The sequence below is a fragment of the Triplophysa rosa genome, linkage group LG20 (assembly GCF_024868665.1).
Source record: "Triplophysa rosa linkage group LG20, Trosa_1v2, whole genome shotgun sequence".
In the NCBI taxonomy this organism is placed as follows: domain Eukaryota; kingdom Metazoa; phylum Chordata; class Actinopteri; order Cypriniformes; family Nemacheilidae; genus Triplophysa; species Triplophysa rosa.
The window spans coordinates 7,735,117-7,755,400 of NC_079909.1; the positions used below are offsets into that span (position 1 = coordinate 7,735,117).

Consider the following 20,284-nt stretch of genomic DNA (forward strand, 5'->3'; position numbering starts at 1 on the left):
CATAAAATTTTGCATGTTTGCAAAGGCTATTTACCAACTGTATATTTCACGACTGTCCCCGCTCATCCTTCCCCAATGAAAAACAACATTTCTTACAAATATTTAAAATGTAAAATAGCATTTCCTTCAAAACCATAGCAATACAAATGTCCAACAATGTGCAGAACATTTTATTTATTTATTCATAAGATTTAAAGTTACTATATTCAATGACAGCGTATTACTTGATATTTTTTATGAATTTATAGGCTACACTGGGTAATGTGTGAGAAATAAATCACAGGAGGTGTTCCAAAGTAGGCAAACACTCATATATTTATTGTGAACTCATATAAAATCACCAACAACAGGCACACAATAGAAAAATAGCATATGTGCAAATGTTCTTGAGAGTATGTGAAAACTATGTCCAAGTGGACTAAACACAACCGTTACAGTACACGTTAAACTAAAGAAAGGAAAATACTTTCTTAAAAAAGGAGAACTACATAGTATAAATAATGGTATAAAGAAGCAAGCAAGATGACACACGATTGTGGTCATTAAAAGGTCTAAAGTTACGCACCTAAAGGGTTGTTGCGGTTAGTGTGTTTAAACTGATTGAACTGTAGTGGAAATTAAATCTGACTATTAAATTGTCCAGCTTGCAGGAACCCATCAGGCTTTATACAACAAATACTTGCATATTCAGACACAAGCTGCAGCACACCAGTAAAACAATGAATAAATGAGTAAAGGATAAAGAGATGTTAATGTTATACTTGTTATCATTTGTTGCCACGAGATATGTTGTGTTAGAAGTTAGAACTATGTGCTTATATTTCCGTTGCTGTAGTTGTCAAGTACAGAGCCCTACATAAACTTTATGAGGCATGTAAGAGAAAGTGCTAATGGCCCGAGTAATTCAATAAGCCATTCAATGAAATAATAGCCTAATAAATGTCCAAACAGAATCTCCCAACAGACATACTGGTAGCTTTAAATACTGAGATATTTTTAATGTTTAATTCTAGCTATATGCATCAAAGAACAATACTGGTGAATATATTGAACAGTATAGCTTATTTCTACACGTTCTGTTCAAAATGCTTCAAAAACTAGTTAGCTCACAGATTTAACACAAGTCAATGTCATCTAAACTATATTTATCTGCAGTACCAGTCAGGTCTGAAACCTGCCTATAAAAAGCTCTTTTCCACAGTTTGCTATTATTTTAGGCAAACATGTGCTCTGTTCTGAAGATGAGAAACATCTGATAAATGTGAACAGTGGAAGCAAATCAGCAATGGTGCCCTAAACATAAGTTACTGTCATGCAACTTATTCGTTTTTGCGACCAGACGCGTACCATGATGAACCGCTGAATTGTGCGACTTGGGCAGCTGGACAGATTCCAGTAGAGTTTCTACTTTATAATAGTGTCTTTGTGAAGGTTTTGCCGCAGCTGTTGCTGTCCAACTGCAGCTGTTGATGTTGCTTTAGTCATTTCTCCAGGAGCTTGGATAAATTCTGTCGCAGGTTACTCAAATCATAGATCTTGACATCTAAAGTCTCAATGACATTCTGCACTTCACTCTCCACCTGGTTCCGGGCATCCAGAGAGAAAGCTAAAGCGTTTTCTGCTGACTGCACACGATTCTCCAACTCTGCGTTCTTCTCCTCCAAGTCCTATTCCCAAGACAAATATGTATTAAAGGAGCAGTTCATCCCAAAATTAAAATTTTGTCATCATTTACTCACTATCTTGTCATTTCAAACATGTGCGAGTTTCTTTCTTCTGGAGAACAGAAAAGAAGATATTTTGAAGAATGTTGGTTGCCAAACAACAGCGGTACTCATTCACTTCTACTGTATGGACACAAAACCAATGCAATTCAATGGGTACCACTGTAGTTCGGTTACCAACATTCTTCAAAATATCTTCTTTTGTGTTCAGTAGAAGTCATACAGGTTTGAAATGACAAGAGAGCGAGTAAATGACAGAATTTTCATTTCTGGGTAAACTATCCCTTTATTTCTCTATAATTTTAAAAATGACAATATTTTTATTAGTGAAACTCTACCTGGACCCTTTTGCTGGCCTCCTCTCTTTCCTTCTCCAGATCAGTAACGTCTGGTTTCTTGCCTTGCAGAATCTTTATTTCCTGTATAATTAAAATTTGAACAACAAACAAGAAATAAACTAGGAATATTTTATCCACATTGATCTCAAAAGTTGAAAGCTGTTTTTATCAGTGTTATTACATTATGTTTGGACAGTGTACCTCATCTTTAGCTTTTATAAGGGCCTCCATCTCCGCCATAGACTGAGTGAGCTCCTCGCTCCCCCTCTCGCCTGAGGCTGAAACTGAGCTCTGAGCTTCCAGCTCTGCAACCTGAAACATGAAACCACCTGCCATCTTACAATTTATGAAATAAATCATTATATATTATGTATGATATTCTTTTAAATGTCTTTAATTCCAAACTTTTCTGTATTTTCCAGGTTTAAAGGTTCAGTGTATAATGTTTTGGAGGATCTATTGACAGAAATGCAATATAATCTACCTAACTTTGTTTTCAGAGGTGTATGAAGACCTTACATAATGAAACAATATGTTTTTGTTATCTTAAAATGAGCTATTTCTATCTACATACACCGCGGGTCCCCTTATGTGGAATTCATCATGTTGTTTCTACAGTAGCCCTAAACGGACAAACTGCTCTACAGAACGCGTTTCGTGCATACGTTATCTCTTTCGGCAAAGAAGCAAACACATGACATCATCTTAGTTCTGTGTCAGCCACCGTAGTGCTTCGAAAGGGAGGGGTGGAGGGAGCCGTTGGTTGCAATTCGCAACCTCACCACTAGATGCCACTAAATTCCATACACTGGACCTTTAAATAGAACTTAAATCTTCCAATATGGTCTTCGATTTTTTGACCAAACTGTAGATCCATAACTCAGACATTTACCACGATTCTTCTTTCTGTAACTGAGCGTTTTATTTTCAAAGGTCTCTATAATTTACAAGCAACTTGACACCCTTGCAAACTCCAAAAAGAAAGTAAACCAGGCCATCACTGCACTGTGGAGCTTCTACCACCGTCACAACTCCAAGTACTTTTCTGTTTATGTTAGAGAGTCTCATTTTCCCAACGGTCATTTGTCTTTCCCGTTCTGGGCAGTGAACGCGTATTGTCTTTTCCTATAAATATCCTTGGATGCCCTCCCGTGAGACCTGAACTACATATGTCACCTAGCTGATGTTCGGTTCAGCAGACCTTCAAAGCATTTGTTGAGAATCATTTATGTAAAAGCGTGCCGAAGGGGAAGTTTTCAGTTCGCGTGAGACCGCTGCTAAAACAAATCGTTAATACATCAGAACATTTAGATGTGAAAGTTATCCTCAAAGAACACAAATAAAAGAGGAAGCGGTGGGGAAAACACTTCAAAAACACCATCTGAAATGATATTTACCCAGCCATCTTAATAATGACATCCAATGGGCATTAAAAAAAACAATCATGAGTCTGAAGTGCTATGACTGACGGCTCCTCACCTGCTCTCTGAGCCGATCTGTTTCTTCCTGATACTCGGCTAGCTGTTTTTTCCATTGTTCAATGCTGCTGCTCGCTTCATGAAGAGCCGCTAACAGCTTTGCGTTGCTTTCCCGAAGAGAAAACAGCTCGGCTTCTGAGTTTATTTCACATATCGACCTGTGAACAAACAAACATCTGTGTTTCAGTTATACTCATTATGAAGCTCCTTCTGAAACCCAAGACAAATCTTTCATTTCATCAAAGATTTTGGTGCAACATCAGCAGATGGTAAACACACCTTTTCTGTCAGGCATCATCAAAAGTTGATCTTTTGTTTGATTATTTATTCAATTTATTTTGCATCGTTTATTATTTATTTTATAGCACATTAGTCAACAACTGTTGTTTTTAATAGTGACATTGACAAAGCACATATGTCTTAAATTTGAAATGTCACAAATTTATAACAAAACCGTCAGAGACACATTTCACTTGAGATTTCAATGTGCCATTTCAGATTTCAAATGTAGAAGTAAAAGTGCATCATTTGAGTGTCAAAATAGTTTTCGCAATCCCATTTTAATAGCAGGGACTACAAGCAAGCAAATCGTAGGCTGACTTCCCACATACAGTATAAACACTGCGGCTCTTTGGTGCTTTTAACATTGTTTTGTTTATTTGGCATGTCATCGTCTGGCTCAATAACTAATCTTGGTGTTTGTCTCAATGTTTGTTAAAAGATAATTCACCAAAAAAGGTTTTAATGTCATGTTGTTCAAAACCTGTATGGACTTCCTATGTACAACACATTTCTTTTAAATGGATAGTTCACCTAAAAATTTAAATTCTGTTATCATTTATTTACCCACCTGTCATTCCAAACCTTTATATGACTCTTTCTTTTGTTAAACACAAAAGAAGATATTTTGTGAAATGTTTTGTGGTTTTGTGTTCATATAGTGGAAGTCAATGGGGGCCAATGTTGTTTGGTTACCAACGTCTTTTAAAATATCTTCTTTTGTGTTCTGCAGGAGAAAGAAACTCATACAGGTTTGGGATGACATGAAGATGAGTAAATGCTGAACGACCTTTAGGGCAGCTGAATGAGCATGGGCTTAGGTTTTAATTCAGATGCTAAAAACAATGAGTGTATTCAGTGTTGTGACTCCGTGAATCCATAAACTTTTGACATGAAGCTCACTGCCAATTAGCCCAGAATACTACTGAGCAGGAAGTGTATGTCAGGCGTACTGATTAGATCAACATGCGTGAGGAAGTGAGGTCAGACACCACATGTACCTAGTACCACACTGCAAAATGTCTGACTAATTTAAAGTCAAACAATGAATATTTTACGTGTCCAAACATGCGTACATGCTTTGTGTCCAAAATATAATGTTAATGTAAATTAAAGGTCCAGTGTATGAAATTTAGCGGCATCTAGAGGTGAATTGCAACCAAAGGCACACTCCTCCCTCCCATTCAAAGCACTACGGCGGCTCTCACAGGACTAAGATGTCGTCACGTTTTCACTTCTTTGCTAAAGGAGATAACATATTTATGAAATTCGCTCTGTATTGCAATCTCTATTGAAATATGTCGCAACGTGCTTGCGTCAAACCCCGTGTGTATGTGTATGAGTCGAAGGAAGTGTAATTTCCAAGGCTGTGTATTCAGCTAAAAAGCAAGCATGCCACAGGCTTAAGATAATAAAAACATATCGCTTCATTATGTAAGGTCTTTATACACCTCTGAACACATAGTTATGTTTATTATATTGCATTTCTGTCAATAGATCCTCCAAAAAATTACACATTGGACCTTAAATATGTGTAAAGAATTTAGGTATAGAGGCCTGTTCTTTGAAGATACACTACTTTCCTAGTAGATCGAATAATTGTCAAGAACAACAAATGGTCAGTCAAATTAGGTGCTTCAAATGCTGATCAATAACCTAAGATGGTTGAATTATGAATACAACCTTTAATTTTCTATTAGTTTTAAATGAGGTTTTCCCTTTTTGTAACCCAACATTTGAGACACATTTAGAATAACTGCTATTTTTCAGTAATAAAAAAGTAGTAAGATTAAAAACCTTTTTAGTAGCAGGGTTGACCTTGATGAACATCAAAATCACTATTTATAAAGAGGGAAAGAATACGATGCATTTAAAAGTAGCCTTAATTTCTAGATTAATTTGATATTAGATAATTTTGTAAAAACAACAAAAAAAAACATGGGATCTATATCTCCAATGGTAAGTAAATGCACACCGAAGTGTTCCCTAATGTACAGAAAACACCATATTTTATGAATAAACGTCATTTAAAACTCAAGATGTAAATAGGATGGGAGTCGGGCAGATGTGTTTTACCCTTCAGACAGCATCTTCCTCATCTGCTCCTTCTCGGTGGTCTGCTCCATATCAGCACTCTTACTGCGAAACAGCTTTTCCTCAGTGGAGCCGTTGACATCGAGCAGCGGAGGAGCCTGTGTTACACACATACATGGATCAGTCAACCCCATGACTATCATTATGGGCAATCATTTGCATACAAAAGATGTACACATGCTATAGAAGCACAATATATTTGTGATCATATCAGTGCTGGCCAATGGAAGCATTGTTTACATTTCCAACATCAGCCAATACTGGAAGCCAATAATATCCATGCCATTAGAACTTTTTTATTCATTGATTCTTTGCAGAAGGAGATAATGGATTAAAGGGGTCATATGACACTGAAACGAATATTATTGTTTGTTTTAAATGTAATGCAATGTATATACACGATCTAAGGTTCAGAAACGCTGTATTTTCCACATACCGTGCATGTTTGTCCGTTTAGGGCTACTGTAGAAACAACACGGTGAATTATATGTAAGGTCCTGCGGTGTATGTAGATAATAAAAACATAACACTTCATTATGTGAGGTCTTTATACACCTTCATACACCACAAGTTAATTATATTATATTGCATTTCTGTCAATAGATCCTCCATACACACAGCACCTTTAAATACAAATAATGCATTTAATGATTTGGTGCTTTACAGTATTATGAGAGGCGGATCCAGCTGGCGAACATTTTCCAGTTCACACTAAAACAGCAAGAAATCATTTCTATGAACACGGCATTCCTAGTCAGTTTCTTTGATATAGAAAACCTTGAGCAGTGCAGTCTGGAGTACATCGGGGACGAGTCAACATATGGCAACGTTCTGTGATTGAAAACTGAAAGTACATCAGTTTATTTCAAACCGCTGTTCATCGACAAAACCAGAACGTACTCCTGAAAGGCTTTCTCGGTGGAACAGCCTTGGTCTTTCAAACATGTACTGTGGTGTGTCTGTAGAGCACTCAGAAAAGCTTGTATAATTTATCAATCTCGAACTTGGCATTCAGGAAGATGTTCTACTTTCAATCCGACCGCTCCGGCCGACGGCTCATTTGCCTTCTCTATCGATCTTCACGGCAAAAGCAAAGAGGATGAGATGATGCTCTTTATGGACCTCTTTAAGGTTAATGGCTTGGGAGAGCTTCTTCAATAATGTATCTCGCAGATTTCTGCATTTTAAAGGAGGGATCACAGATTCAAGCATGATCTTTCTTTATCAAGAACTGGGGCTGTTTCACAGAGCACTGAAGCTGATACTGGACGACGTTAGAAAAGAATCCCCCCCTGCACTGAGGAAATACAGCTGGATAAAACAAAAACTGTGTCCATCTTAATTTCAAGCTGCAAAGCAACAAAATGTGATTATTTTGAAGGGGGAGGGAATTCTTTTCTATAGTATCTAGTAGGTTTGGATAAGGCCATATAAAGCAATCTGACTACGGTTTGGGAGATAGACGATGCCATTGTCCATCGCCGATGGCTGACAGACATCACGATGTTGGGTCGGCATCGTGATTCCAACAAATGTTTCACTTTCGTCACGTGACTCGCTGCTCTGTGCTGCAAAAGACACGGTGTAAACAAATACAAACAGGGCTAAGAGGCATACAAGCTCACGCTGTACAGACTGGCCTGACTTTATAATAGAGGTGTGAACCTACACTAGTGTCATGGTTCGGTTCGGTTCGGATTATCATGTCATCGATTCGGTTCAATTCGATATTACGATGCATTGACGATGCACTGCATCCTCAAATTTCAATTTTACTAGTTCACAATCACATGTATACAATTTTGTCAATAAATACAAGCAGTCAGATATATGAACTGAACCTTTAATTTTACCTGCTCTTCTTCGATGTATCAAACATCAAACATTATCTGTCACAAGCACTACATCTTTATCCGATAACGGCATGAGACAGTAGCTCTGCCAGATGAGCACCCATGTGAGACTCATAAACTGCTCTCGATTTTGTTCGATTTATGCAAAAAAAATCAGATTTTTTTGCTCATATGCGACCCAGATCTGTTTACTGCATGACAGTGTGAACAGGACAAACCACATGGAATCTGATCTTTTTTAATCTGATCTGAGCCACTTCCATATGTGGTCCTAAATCAGATACAGGTCTGATGTTTCGCAATGCGACCTCAGTCTGAACGGTCATATCGGAATTCATGTGACTTTTGCGTCATTGTAGATCGACTTGCGTCATAATTCTGCGCTAATTGAAAGCTTCACGCGCTATTCTGTTGACTGAAGTGCACTTTACAGCTCGGTTGCCAAACATTAAGCATCAGATTATAAACATAAACCCTTGCACTGTCCGGGAATGCTCTAAAATCGCGCCGTGAGATCAATCCGCTCAGCACCGCATAAAGTCAAACACACCCGCTGACTAGACCCTTGCTTAATTCTGTATGAATGCGTGCTGCGTGTTACGTGTTATTGTTGTTTTGCGCATACGATTCAGTTTATAACCATCACGACTCGAGTTCACACTGGAATCTGATATTGGCCACATTTTAAAAATAGTGTGAACAGCCGAACAAAAAATCTGAATTGAGCATTAAGGCTTGCAGTGTGAACATATTAATCTCCCAGTCCTCGCTAATGTAATATGCCATTATTGTCACATACGACTCTGTCGCGACCGAAGTCCAGGAATCGCATGTTATAGCAACTCGATGAGCACAGAGAGCAGTGGCGCTGACAGGCGTTAACAGCTCAGGGTGAAAACGGCTGACCTGGTTTCTCAAGTTAGTGGTATTACCCCCTGCATATTTTATTTGTGCGTGACAAGATTTACACACAGCAAGTGTCCTGTCCAGGTCGTGCTTACCAGGTTTTTCATAAAAGCCAAAATGTGCCCAGATGTCGGCTTTTAAAGTAGTTGGAGCATTTTTAATTACACGCATCTCACCTACCTCCGCCATTGTATGCTAAAGCAGTAAAAGCACGTATGCGACATGACGTCAGAAAAACGTAAATTCGTTATAACCGGTTATGGTCTGTTACTGAACCGATACCGAATCGTCCTCGTTTGCATCGCGATGCATCGTAAAAACGATTAATTTCGACACCCCTACTTTATAACTGTGACGCTTGCGCTGTATAAAGAGGATACAGTTTGTGCTGACCCGCCTGACTTTATAACTGTATAAAGAAGATGCGTGTCTGCGCAGCCAGCGGCTGTGTCCCAATTCAGGGGCTGCGTTCTTTGAAGGCTGCATTTTAAGATCGATTGCGTCACAGCAGCACGACTGAAAGCTGGTAAGGCTGTCACGATTCAAAGGTTGCTTCAAAAGCAGCCCCAAAATGCGACCTTATTTCCTGTTTTAAGGATGGAACGAATGTATCCTTCACAGCTTTGGCTAACCAAGATTCTTTGCGCGCCTGTAACGGCTTGAAATTTTTCTATAATCATTCAAAACTTTAGTTTAATAAAAGTATGTAATTCACAAAAACAGTCCATTTCAGTGTTGTAATTAGGGGCCCCCGAAGGGGCTATGGCAGGGGTTTTCAACTACTTTTCTTTGAGGGCCAGATTCCAAAAGTATAAATAGGATGCGGGCCAGTTTTTTACCATATCCTAATTTCTTCTGTTATTTTGTATTTCTGTTATTTATTGCGTTTTGTTCCTTTTATACTGTTTTTGTTGCTTTTACTTATAAGCCATATATATATAAAAATGCACACAAATATTGCATCCAGTATTTGTGCCTTTTCATGATATTAAATTAAAAGGGATATTGTCTTTTTAATTGTATTTTATATTCCTTAATGTGTTACTTTACCCCAAAATTGCTCCTAATTTACTCACCCACAGTTCTCCAGTACATCCAAGATGTGGGTGGCATTGTTTTTTCAAGAAGATATTTATGAAGATATTTGGTTGAATTAATTATAGGTAAATCAATAAAAGTAAAAGACGCAAATACATTCAACACAAAAGTAATCCCTGCCCCTTGTGACGTTAAATTAGCTTCTTATAAAGCGAGTCAATTGATCTGTGCAAGAAACTGAACGTTATTATCACATCGTCGGGTGAATTCCGATCGCATTCATGTGCCCCACGCACTTTATAGGGCAGATCCTTTGTATAGTGCTCTTGAGTTCTGGGGGAGATGAACAGCTGTTTTTTGTAAATATAGCCATTATTCATAATGAATGCAGTAATAAAAACAACACCGTTTTCCCATTATCTGAGACAACCGTTCACGTGGTGTACCCTTCCTACAGTTAGCCTACTTTCAAGGGCACAAAACGTGTTTTAGAACGCGACCTATCACGTGCGCAAACCGATTGCCTGTGGCTGTGCAATGCATTGCTGATTATAACGTTGTAAATAACATTAAGTTTTTTGGACAGACCGATCAAATCGCTTTAAAAGACGTAAATCATTATGAGCCGTGGGAATTACTTTCGTATTGAATGTAGCAGCGTTTTGGACTTTTAAAGATGTGGCGTCTCAGGAGGACGTGCATTTAAAGCACACCGTTCTTAAAGTTTCTCCACTTATTTGAAATGTTAAGGCGGGCCAGGTAAAGATGATTGACGGGCCGCATTTGGCCCGCGGGCCGCCAGTTGACTAGCCCTGGGCTATGGCCTGTATTGTTTGTCAGTATTATTATTCTTATTCTTAACCAATGGTAGTCCTATGAACCGTACGTAGGACAATGGTGAAAATTGGCACACTCGTATAGGTGGTACTCATTAGTCATGTGGCTCTAGCACTCACTCTATAGCGCCACCAGCAGTTCAAAAATTCACTTTTCAAACGGCTGTAACTTTTGAACCCATTGATGTACAAAAATTCTACTCGGCACACATTCCATGCATTACACTAAGACTCCGCCCATTACAGTAGCGGCCATCTTGAAAAGTACAGTTTGCGTTTTTTCGCTTCTAGTCCTAGAAATTGTGACTGATTGTCATGAAAATCGGCTGAAACGATCTTTCGACTGAGCCGCATAGAAGAGATGCTCCGGAATGGACATTTTCGCTGTTGCTCAAAAGTTATGACGCCGCAAAATGGGGAACAGAAGAAGACGCGTGTCTGTGTAGCCCGCGATGTATAAAGACGACACGTGTCTGCAGCTCGAGTTGTATAAAGACGCGCCTCACTTTATAAAGCCGCAGGGCCCACCCTAAATCTGACATTGCGATTTGTCCTAAGAGGAATTATTGGTAGAACAAACATATACTGTAGATGTGAAACGGATCGCGGTTGATCCGTTATCCGTATGGGTCGTGCTCTACGTTTCAGAACGCATGTGACCAGTGGATTAACTGTAAGTTTATTCATCATAAAGTAAAAGAGTTTTAGCGTGCACGCGCTCTCTCTCCAGTTTGTTCTGTTGATGTCTTCAGGGTACATTCACAACTTAATTCTTATTAAAATCTTTATTATCGCCCCTATTTTTGAGCATTTTATTGATTGCAAAGACAAGTTACTATAGTCATTATTATAATAATATATAATAATAAAACTATGATGAGCATTTACATTAGCTGATCCGAAAAATGATCAGATATGGGACCAAAAATCAGTAAAATGATCCGAACCATGAGTTTTGTGATCTGTTGCACCACTAATATACTGTATCTTAATATTATTTATTGACTTTAATACATATTTACATTTAGATTTAAGCATTTGGCAGACACTTTTATCCAAACGCGACTTACATCGCACTGTCTATACATTTTTTTTTTTTTTAAGTATGTGTATAGTATATTTTGGCCTGATTTTTTATCCGGCCGTTACTGATACCGATAACATTAAATATGACCATTTATCGGCCGATAATATATCATGCATATCTAGGCCAAAGTTTTGAAAAGCAGACTTAATATAGATTCTGGTTTCACGTACAATACATGAAGCGCGTGCTGCGTGCCGTGGAGCTCGTTCTCAACACAGTAACGCATTACCAGCAGTCTCCCGTTTGTTTATTAATCATGGAAACTCTCGTAACATTTGAGACCAGCGATCGCGGTGATCTTCTGTCCGGTTCGCGATCACGGGTCTTAAATGCTGACATGTACGGTCATATATCATTAAACGCAATACAACTATAGGCTATACAAACTATACGCAAAGCCTTGCCATCATATCTGGGAAATAAGTCCATAAATTTGAGTAAAATCACAGGCTTCATTTATCCCGTGCGAATGTGCCACATGAAATACAGATGTGGGGAGGTCATTTATAAATCACACGAGGTCTCCAGATAATACTAATACCGTACTGTGCGAAAACTGCGAATGGTGCTAATGTGTAACCTAACGTTACGTCTCTAACCAAATTCACATAAGGCTCCAACTAAGTTTACTACGCAAACTGCCATCCAATCATAGCAGTGGGTTTTTACTTCCAAGTCTTCGATGTGGCATGTCCATTAAAACCTAGCGTTTGTCGAACCGGCCTCAAAACCCGGGTAGAAAATAGCCTATTACTTATTGATTTTGATGTTTTTGAATGTAAAAACCAAGCGAACGTCATAAGTAGACCTCATACAACAGTATAAAACAATAAACAAGCCCAAGTCTCTGCATGAGACCTTTAAATAAAATAAACTACTCAACCGTTATTGATTCTTTGTGGAGGTCTACGGGAAGTTAAAAGGACAGTTCACCCAAAAACGAAAATTCTGTCATCATTTACTCACTCTCAAGTTGTTCCAAACCTGTATAAATGTTTTTGTTCTGCTGAACACAAAGGAAGATATTTGAAGGAACAGATCTCATCCCCTATTGACTCCCATAGTATGTATTTTTCCTACCATGGCAGTAAATGGGGGATGAGATCTGTTTGATTATTGACATTCTTCCAAATATCTTCCTTTGTGTTCACAGAACAAAGAAATTTATACAGATTTGGAACAACCTGAGGGTGAATAAATGATGATAGAATTTTCATATTGAAGGTGAACTATATCTATAAGAATGAAGTATGATAGTTATCATAGAATGTCACTTTCAGTAAGTGAAAATGATCAGCTTCCTGTAAAGCTAAACAAACACTGCTTATAAATTCGCTCAGAGACCCCGCAGTGTTATATAACTCGCTCCACACCCGCTACAACCAGTGTAACCACCTGGCATGTGAAGACATGCTTTGAGAACGTACACAAACACGCTTCATAAGCATTCAGAAAAACAATAAACACAGTAAAACCGCCTACATCTTCACTTTGCTTCCCAGAGCAAAATCAAGACATAATGCCTCTTCTGCAAAAACAATTAATAATCTTAAACCCAATTTAATAGTTTCTGTGTCTGTAATAAAAAAAACTGCCGAGTAGTTTTCATATTAAATTTTGAATGTACCAAGCATAAGGACAGCTGCATTAGATGTCATATCCCCAAAGGCCAGATGATCCGCCGCTCTATCGTTTGTGCAGCTAATATTGATGGAATGGAATCTGCTGGCACATTAACTATATTGAGCAACTGAGATATTACGACATGAGTTATTAAATGTCTAAGTTATAATCATTACGGCAAGCTACCATGTTGTTTTCAGTCAGGCGTCTAACAGGTGGTGTTTTGCTTGAAGTAAGTGTTTTGGTGAGTTTACCTGAGGAGTTGTGATGTTTAAAGCAGGACTCAACAACTCGAACTTTTCCTGAGATTTATCCCGAACGAGCCGAGCTGCTTCCTTTAGGTCCTTGAACTGTTCTGCAAACTGAACAGACAATTGCACACAACACAATTGAAAACAATGAGTTATTTTATAACAAGTATGCTTAAACAATAAAATAAGACTTACTATTACTAGGCCTATATCCCTTATTTAAGCATGGCTGGAATGCTGTATTTTTTAAATCCGAATCTGTTGTATAATACAATATCCTACACATCAGTAACATGTCTCAAATATAGTCTAAATCACAAACTACAGTCTAAATTATTGTCAGTGATTTTGAATAAAGTCATATTTAATGAAGAAAATTCCTAAATAAAAATGTCTTTCTATCAATAAACATTTACCTGTTGAAGATGCTGCTCCGAGGTGAATCCCAGGCCGTAAACTGTGTTCGCCCTGCTGTCTGCCCACTGGCCAAATTTCTGTGATGTTTTTGTGAAGGTCATATTCGGTGTAATTGTGCTGTTTATAATCGCCTATATTACATAAAACAACAAAAGAAACATATCTTTTGATAAATAAAACTGGAACAAATAGATTTAGATTCGATCGCCTATAGACGAGGTCTCTCACCTTAGTGCCCCCCACGCTGATGATGCGATACACGCTCCTGCCGACATCGTAGAAGAACGAGACGGTGACAGCGTGTTTGCTGGCCGGAATCCAGTTACGTTTAGTGGCCGGATCGATCTGGAAAACGTGCGCCTTGGCGCTGAATAGTGGCTGTTCCCTTTGAGACAAAAAAATACAACACACACTGCATTATTCAGTTCCTCATCAGGATGCCATCAGTTTCATTATTCTTTGGCTGATATAGGTCAATAGCACAGCAGGTGTGTGATCGAGCATCTAATGCGAGGTCAAGTGTGGGACGTCACGGTCAGATCTGATTATGAAGGTGCACAGCTCTCCGGTAGGCCGGGGAGAGATTCTGTCTGACATCATCACGTCCTAATACTAAATCAATACGAGATGATGATGAGAATAAGGTTTTCTGATCTGCAAGAATGGCTCAAATTTCCTGGTTATTCCACACTGTTAGCAAAAGGATACAAGTATGGTGTCAATGGATAAAGCTCAGGGTTGGTAACCAGGTTGCTGGTCTAACCAGATGTGACTTGATGAAAGCTCTCTTCTTCACGTAATTATAAAACGTTTATTATAAAAGTTTTATCCGTGCGCTCTGAAGTGGTGTTCCTTCTCTGATAATGTCAGTTTGACGGTTTATGCAGACAATGAAAAGGACAGCTGCTATAGGCCCTATTTGTTGTTCGATATTCAGTTTCACTTGGAAATACATTACAATACTTAAAGTCCCAGTGAAATTAAAAATTGCAATTCTTATTTTTCATGAAATATTGCAGCGTTCATAGTAAATAGCTTATCAATTGTGGGTCATTTTCTTTTTAAAATTCACGTACCCTCATAATCTTGTTAAAATCTGAAAATGCACTTACGCCCTGAAATGACTATCCATCTCAAATAATATAAATAAGAGGGCTTGGGCGGAGCATCTGTTAACTCCTCCCATTCAACTGTCAGTCTGCTGCTAGTTTCATTTCAATATGCAACAGCTATTTTTATAGATCCAATAAATTCGCAGTAAAAAACGCAAGCCATGCCCACTAATTTTCTCCTTTGAAATTCCTTTTCACTCAGAAATGCGTCAGAAAACGATCGCAACTTCCGGTTCACAGGGACTGTAAGTACAGAGTACTGCGCGGAATTGACAAAAATGTGATGATAAAAATTTCTGAATTTACTATTTATATGAATGTATTTAGGTAAAATGATCATTTTTGTTTCATTCTGTGAACTACTAACAATATTTCTCCCAAATGTCAAGTAAAAAAATTGTTTATATTTGCATTTATTTGCAGAAAATGAAAACTGGAGAAACAGGTGAAAATAACAGAAAAGATGCTCTGTATTTTTCAGACCTCAAATAGGGATGGGAATTTTTGATCATATTTCATTTCGAGTACTGGACAGGTTTGAAAAACGAGTACTCGATTAACTGAGGGCAGGGTATTAGAGGGGACTAGGTGTGTCCGGGGCGTGTTTTAATCCATTCTTAGGCCCGATTCACATTTCGCTTTTTTTTCTGCGGTCGCGGTGCGCATATTTTTCTAGGCGCTTTAGCGCCGCAACGAGATGGAAAAGCTTAACTTTTCGGAGTGCAGCGCAAAAGAGAAAGCGGCGCAGCTACCGTTTTCCTCGCGGTTTCAGACGCGAAATGTGAATCGGGCCTTATGAACTTGAGCACACGGTGACGTGTGCTTGCGGAGCAGAGGAATGCTCGCTTTGCTCCGGGAGCGCAAGCGCCACGCGAGCTCAGCTTCCATGGGAATGGATTGAAAAAGCTAGCCCTGCTCCGCGAACGGAGCGAATAAAGCACTAGAACCCATTATAAACAGAAATTCTGTGCCCACTGGATGCAGCGCGAAGAGATGCAACAAAACACCTTGTTCGGTTTCGTTTTGCCACGTTGCATCGCGCCACTCGCATGAGTGTTATAGAGCGTTCCCACCAAACGCGACTTGTGCGAATAAATTGCGCTATTCGCGCGTAGTTGGACGCTTGAACATTTTGAGTTTACTCGCTTCATTTGCGCGTGAAATTCACTTCACAACAGACGCGAATTTGTGCCATGGGAGGGGCTTTGTCCGACCTCCTCACTCACTTTCTTCCAAGCAAGATCCTTTTTATTCCTGTTTCGATAAAAGTAAGAAGATGTATCGTACAGCTCCAGGTATCCACATACAGCGATGATGATTTTGCCCTCCATTGTTGTTTCGGATTTCTGCCTCCGCTCGCTACGTCATAATCACGTCACAAGCTCCTGATTGGTTAACGCGGCGTGAATTTTCACCAAAGTTCAGATTTTTCAACTTGCCCGAAACGCTCAATTTGCGCCGCGTCATTCGCGCCGCAGGATGTCTTTGCATTGACTTACCATGTCATTTGGTGGGAACGCAGCATTAGAGGATAACGAATCAAACTTGTAGTAGTTTGGATGTTTTGTCTGCAGCTTGTTGCTGCACATTTTGCAGTTGACAGAATTTTCAAGTTTATTAAAGTGAAACCAGGCATCGCTGTTCACTTTCAATATGCCCTTCTGTGCTCCGGACTTGACTCTGGACCGCAAACTCTCGCAACGCAACCAATCAAAACTCTGGGTACCACACGAAATGCCAGCATAACCAATCAGAAAGAAAGAAAATAATTTTATAACAAAAAAAAATATTTATAGACCCAAATGATCATCGTTTTCATCATCGATCGTCAATGGCGATCGCGTCCGAGTACTCGAGTATTAAATAATGGTTTCTATTTCTCAGCTCACTTGACCAAAATCTTGCTTTCGTAACATAAAATCCATAATATAATAATCAAACATCTAATTAAATGTGATTGCGTCAACACGTTCGTATTTAGCATGGACAGAATAATTGACAACTCGAGTCACTGGAAACTTGTTGCATTGTGCCTTGCTAAGACAAAATACCTACAAGAGTTTAAAAAATGGAGTGAGTAGGCAGACTAGAATAGACCGTCAGAGGCCTCAGGGCCTAGGAGATATGCATCATCTCTAAGGGTCGAATCGTTCTCTATGCAGTGCACGCATGTGAATGTAAACACTTCTAGCTTTGCAGTTTTGTGTCAATTAATTGCACAATGCAGGTAAGCAATGCATTCTCGGCATTGATGGAAGAACTCCCATAGTACACACTTGCCAAGTATTGACCATCCATTTCACACACTTCTTCAGTGCATGCTGCTTAGAGAAATCTCAGATGAAAGAGTCAGGAACGAAAATGATCTGTGTTGGCGTGTGAAAAGCCAAGTCAGTGAATTTCCAGGAATATGAAATGGATATCAGAGAGCACTACTGGAGCCGCCTCTGCTTAACTCTCATTGGCCGATGACAGAAGATTATGTCACAGGGTGTTGCAGCTATAGTTACTTGCGTTTTCCTCCTCGTCTTTGCACCACACCATCCTCGCTGAACTCTGATATGCGCACCATAACACCTCCTGATCCCTCTGCCCCGCCAGCAGGGAACCCACTGCCAAAAAGTAAGTAATGGGCTGATGCTAACAGCAAGCGATCAAGTGAGTACATCTCATAATCGCTCATTAAATCTCATTCTTCCGTCCAAGATAAGATTTAGACCAGACTTGGCTCTGACACATCACCATCCACACAAAGAAGGTCACACCTGTGCCACCACACCATTAAGACTCTAAAGCAAAATCTGGGCATCATTCCGTCCTGCGGTAAACCTCGAGAGGACAAAGTGACATTTTGGCAATGCTTAATCACTCTGGCATACGGGAAGGTTATCTCGGACAGAGCACCTCGGAAAAGGCAATACAGGTGTGAAAAGTGTTTATCAAGCACTTCTGTTGAACAGTAGAGATGCATTCAAAACTAAAGGTCGAACTCCCAGCGTCTATAGTAAATCTCAGCTCCAAGGTCTGTAGTATTCACTAGACCTGATTGTTCCCAAAAGCACAGTTGAACTTCTTTATATACCACTAAAATGACCAAATCTGGCAAATGCTGAAACAATGAACAGCATAATGTAAAAAATAAACTGCTAAGAGACTCCTTATCACCTGCTGGGTAATAGCACACAGTTCTAAAATTTCACATCTGGCCGATGTGATCCTCAGACCCAATTACTGGGAAATGTCTGTTAGCAACAAGATGTATTTACGGAGTGCCATTTGAGCTCCTCTGAGCATGCGAGGCCAATCTCAGTTCACCTTCTCTCGCCTCTGCAGTGAATGCGTGTCAATAAAGCCGATCTGCCACACGTCTCAAGCGTTTACTGAAAGGAAACAGGGATGTTATGATGATTTGATTTGTTGCAATAAAAAGTGCATTTTAATAAATGATTAAACTTAATGCAAAGTGAGGTCAAATAAGACTTCTTCCAATTCCGAGTACGTTAGGGTTATTTTAAAACATTAGTATACCGGGTATACTAAACTTCCCATATTACATACTGTAAAAAATCTGGTTCCAGATTTTCAAGGTGATTCTTCTCAGTCAAGCAAAAAATTACTCGCAAGATGAATGAAGGTTTGTGTTCTGTAGATAAAAGGCTCCTGGTGTTTCGTTTGCTTTTAGCACAAGTATTACATGCAGCTTATAAGAGAGGAGAACATTCATAACATTGCAATGTATTTGTTTTAGGTCACAAAAGAACAGCATTTAACAAAAGTGAAACAACAAAGATATTTTGCAGACAGCTGAAAGGAAATGAAAAACACATGCCCATAAAACAGCGTTTATACTGTTTGAAATCTCGTGAGATCTAACTTAGTCATCACTGGCGCGTGCAGCATTTTTTGGACATTACTTTGGACATTTTGGTAGACTTCGAAGCAAATGATCACCAAAAACGCTGTCTAGCTCGGTAGCTCACTAGATTTTCAAACACCGCCAGTATGTGCGTTTATTTTCGTCTTTTCTTAACTTATCCAAAACGCGAATCCATACGAAACTTACACAGATATGACAACAACAGTTGAGTGTCAAACAGAGATAAACCGCGCCGTTAAACAGCAAATCATCGTCGCTTTTCTGGACGTTTGTAGTAAAAGCCGCTTTGAAAGTGAACTCACTCACTCACTCACCCCATTTTGCACAGAAGTAAATCGATTAGCACTCTAGTTTGTTTTTCCAGCAGAGGTTCGGTTAAATCCGATATGTCCTGTCTGAATGGCGATGGTCAGTCAGCAGCGCAGCTGTCAAAACAGTTGTTTGGCTTTGTTTGCTCCGTTATGGGGTGTTTTTGTGGAAATGGAGCTCTCCTTTGTCTAGTGGCTCTCCGCTTGTCGCCCTCATAGTCCTGTTAGTTTTTTGGAACGGCCTCGTTGTTTCCAAGCTGCTCAAAAGCACGAAATAAGCATGCGCTTCTGATGTTACAATTTCTCCTCATGATGATTTTTCTCAAGTAATCTGCACCCCGTGAACACTACAGTGTGTTCACTTGCATTGACCTGACGTTACTCCCTCATGCATTTGTAATCTGCTGCCCCCTACGGGCCACTGACCGCAGCAGCAAATACTGAAATCTTATGTAGGCTACTGTAATAAAGACGTAAGTCTTAATTTCATGAGAGATACGGCCTATGATTTGATATCAATATGTTGCTGTTTTACAAATGCTTTGTAGAAAAGCTAACTGCATAACGACAGTTTGATAGAGTGGGACTGATGGTTACCATGGCAACTCTTGTCACTCTACTTCCAGAGCCGTTGAAAGAGAGAGTTACGACACTCCCATAGACTTCTATGTGGGAGAATGTAATGCGAAATTAACTCGTGTCAAGGGTTCTATAATTCCACACACTGCACCCATTTAAACAAGGTGATAGTTTGGAAGTACTGAGAGCTCCGTGAATCACGTGACTGCGCGGCTGCGAGATCAGAGTGTGTCGTAACTCTGTTTTTCAACAGCTCTGAAATGGGCCATAGACATCAGAAATGCTCGTTGGCTGCCGGATCGTACGTCAACAGCGCCCCCTAGTGGTGGAAACGTTCCCCTACAAGCACGTGCAAGTGAATGAGTAAATATTTATCAGGGAAGAGTCGAAATAATTAGTAAAAGTAATCTTAGTAGACAAAACGTGTACGTATCATAAACGTTTGTTTTATTATTTTGACCTTTATAAGACAAATCGTTTGACT

The 20,284-nt window shown here is 39.3% G+C and overlaps 1 protein-coding gene across 1 annotated transcript; it reads right to left on the reverse strand.

The window, feature by feature from the left end:
* Window positions 1–296: 296 nt before the first annotated feature.
* On the reverse strand, window positions 297–19,622 carry homer3b (homer scaffold protein 3b). Its single transcript, XM_057362504.1, has 9 exons — window positions 19,228–19,622; window positions 14,153–14,309; window positions 13,924–14,055; window positions 13,511–13,618; window positions 5,896–6,011; window positions 3,542–3,698; window positions 2,264–2,374; window positions 2,063–2,143; window positions 297–1,667 (listed from the first exon to the last, which is right to left on the reverse strand). The coding sequence occupies exons 1-9, from the start codon at window positions 19,230–19,232 to the stop codon at window positions 1,482–1,484; spliced, it is 1,053 nt and encodes a 350-aa protein (XP_057218487.1). The 5' UTR covers window positions 19,233–19,622; the 3' UTR covers window positions 297–1,481.
* Window positions 19,623–20,284: the final 662 nt, after the last annotated feature.

Coding starts and splice junctions, on each gene's coding strand:
- homer3b (XM_057362504.1), bottom strand. Junction 14,056..14,152: donor TCAGCGTGGGGGGCACTAAG/GTGAGAGACCTC, acceptor TATGTAATATAG/GCGATTATAAACAGCACAAT. Junction 2,375..3,541: donor CAGATCGGCTCAGAGAGCAG/GTGAGGAGCCGT, acceptor TTCATGTTTCAG/GTTGCAGAGCTGGAAGCTCA.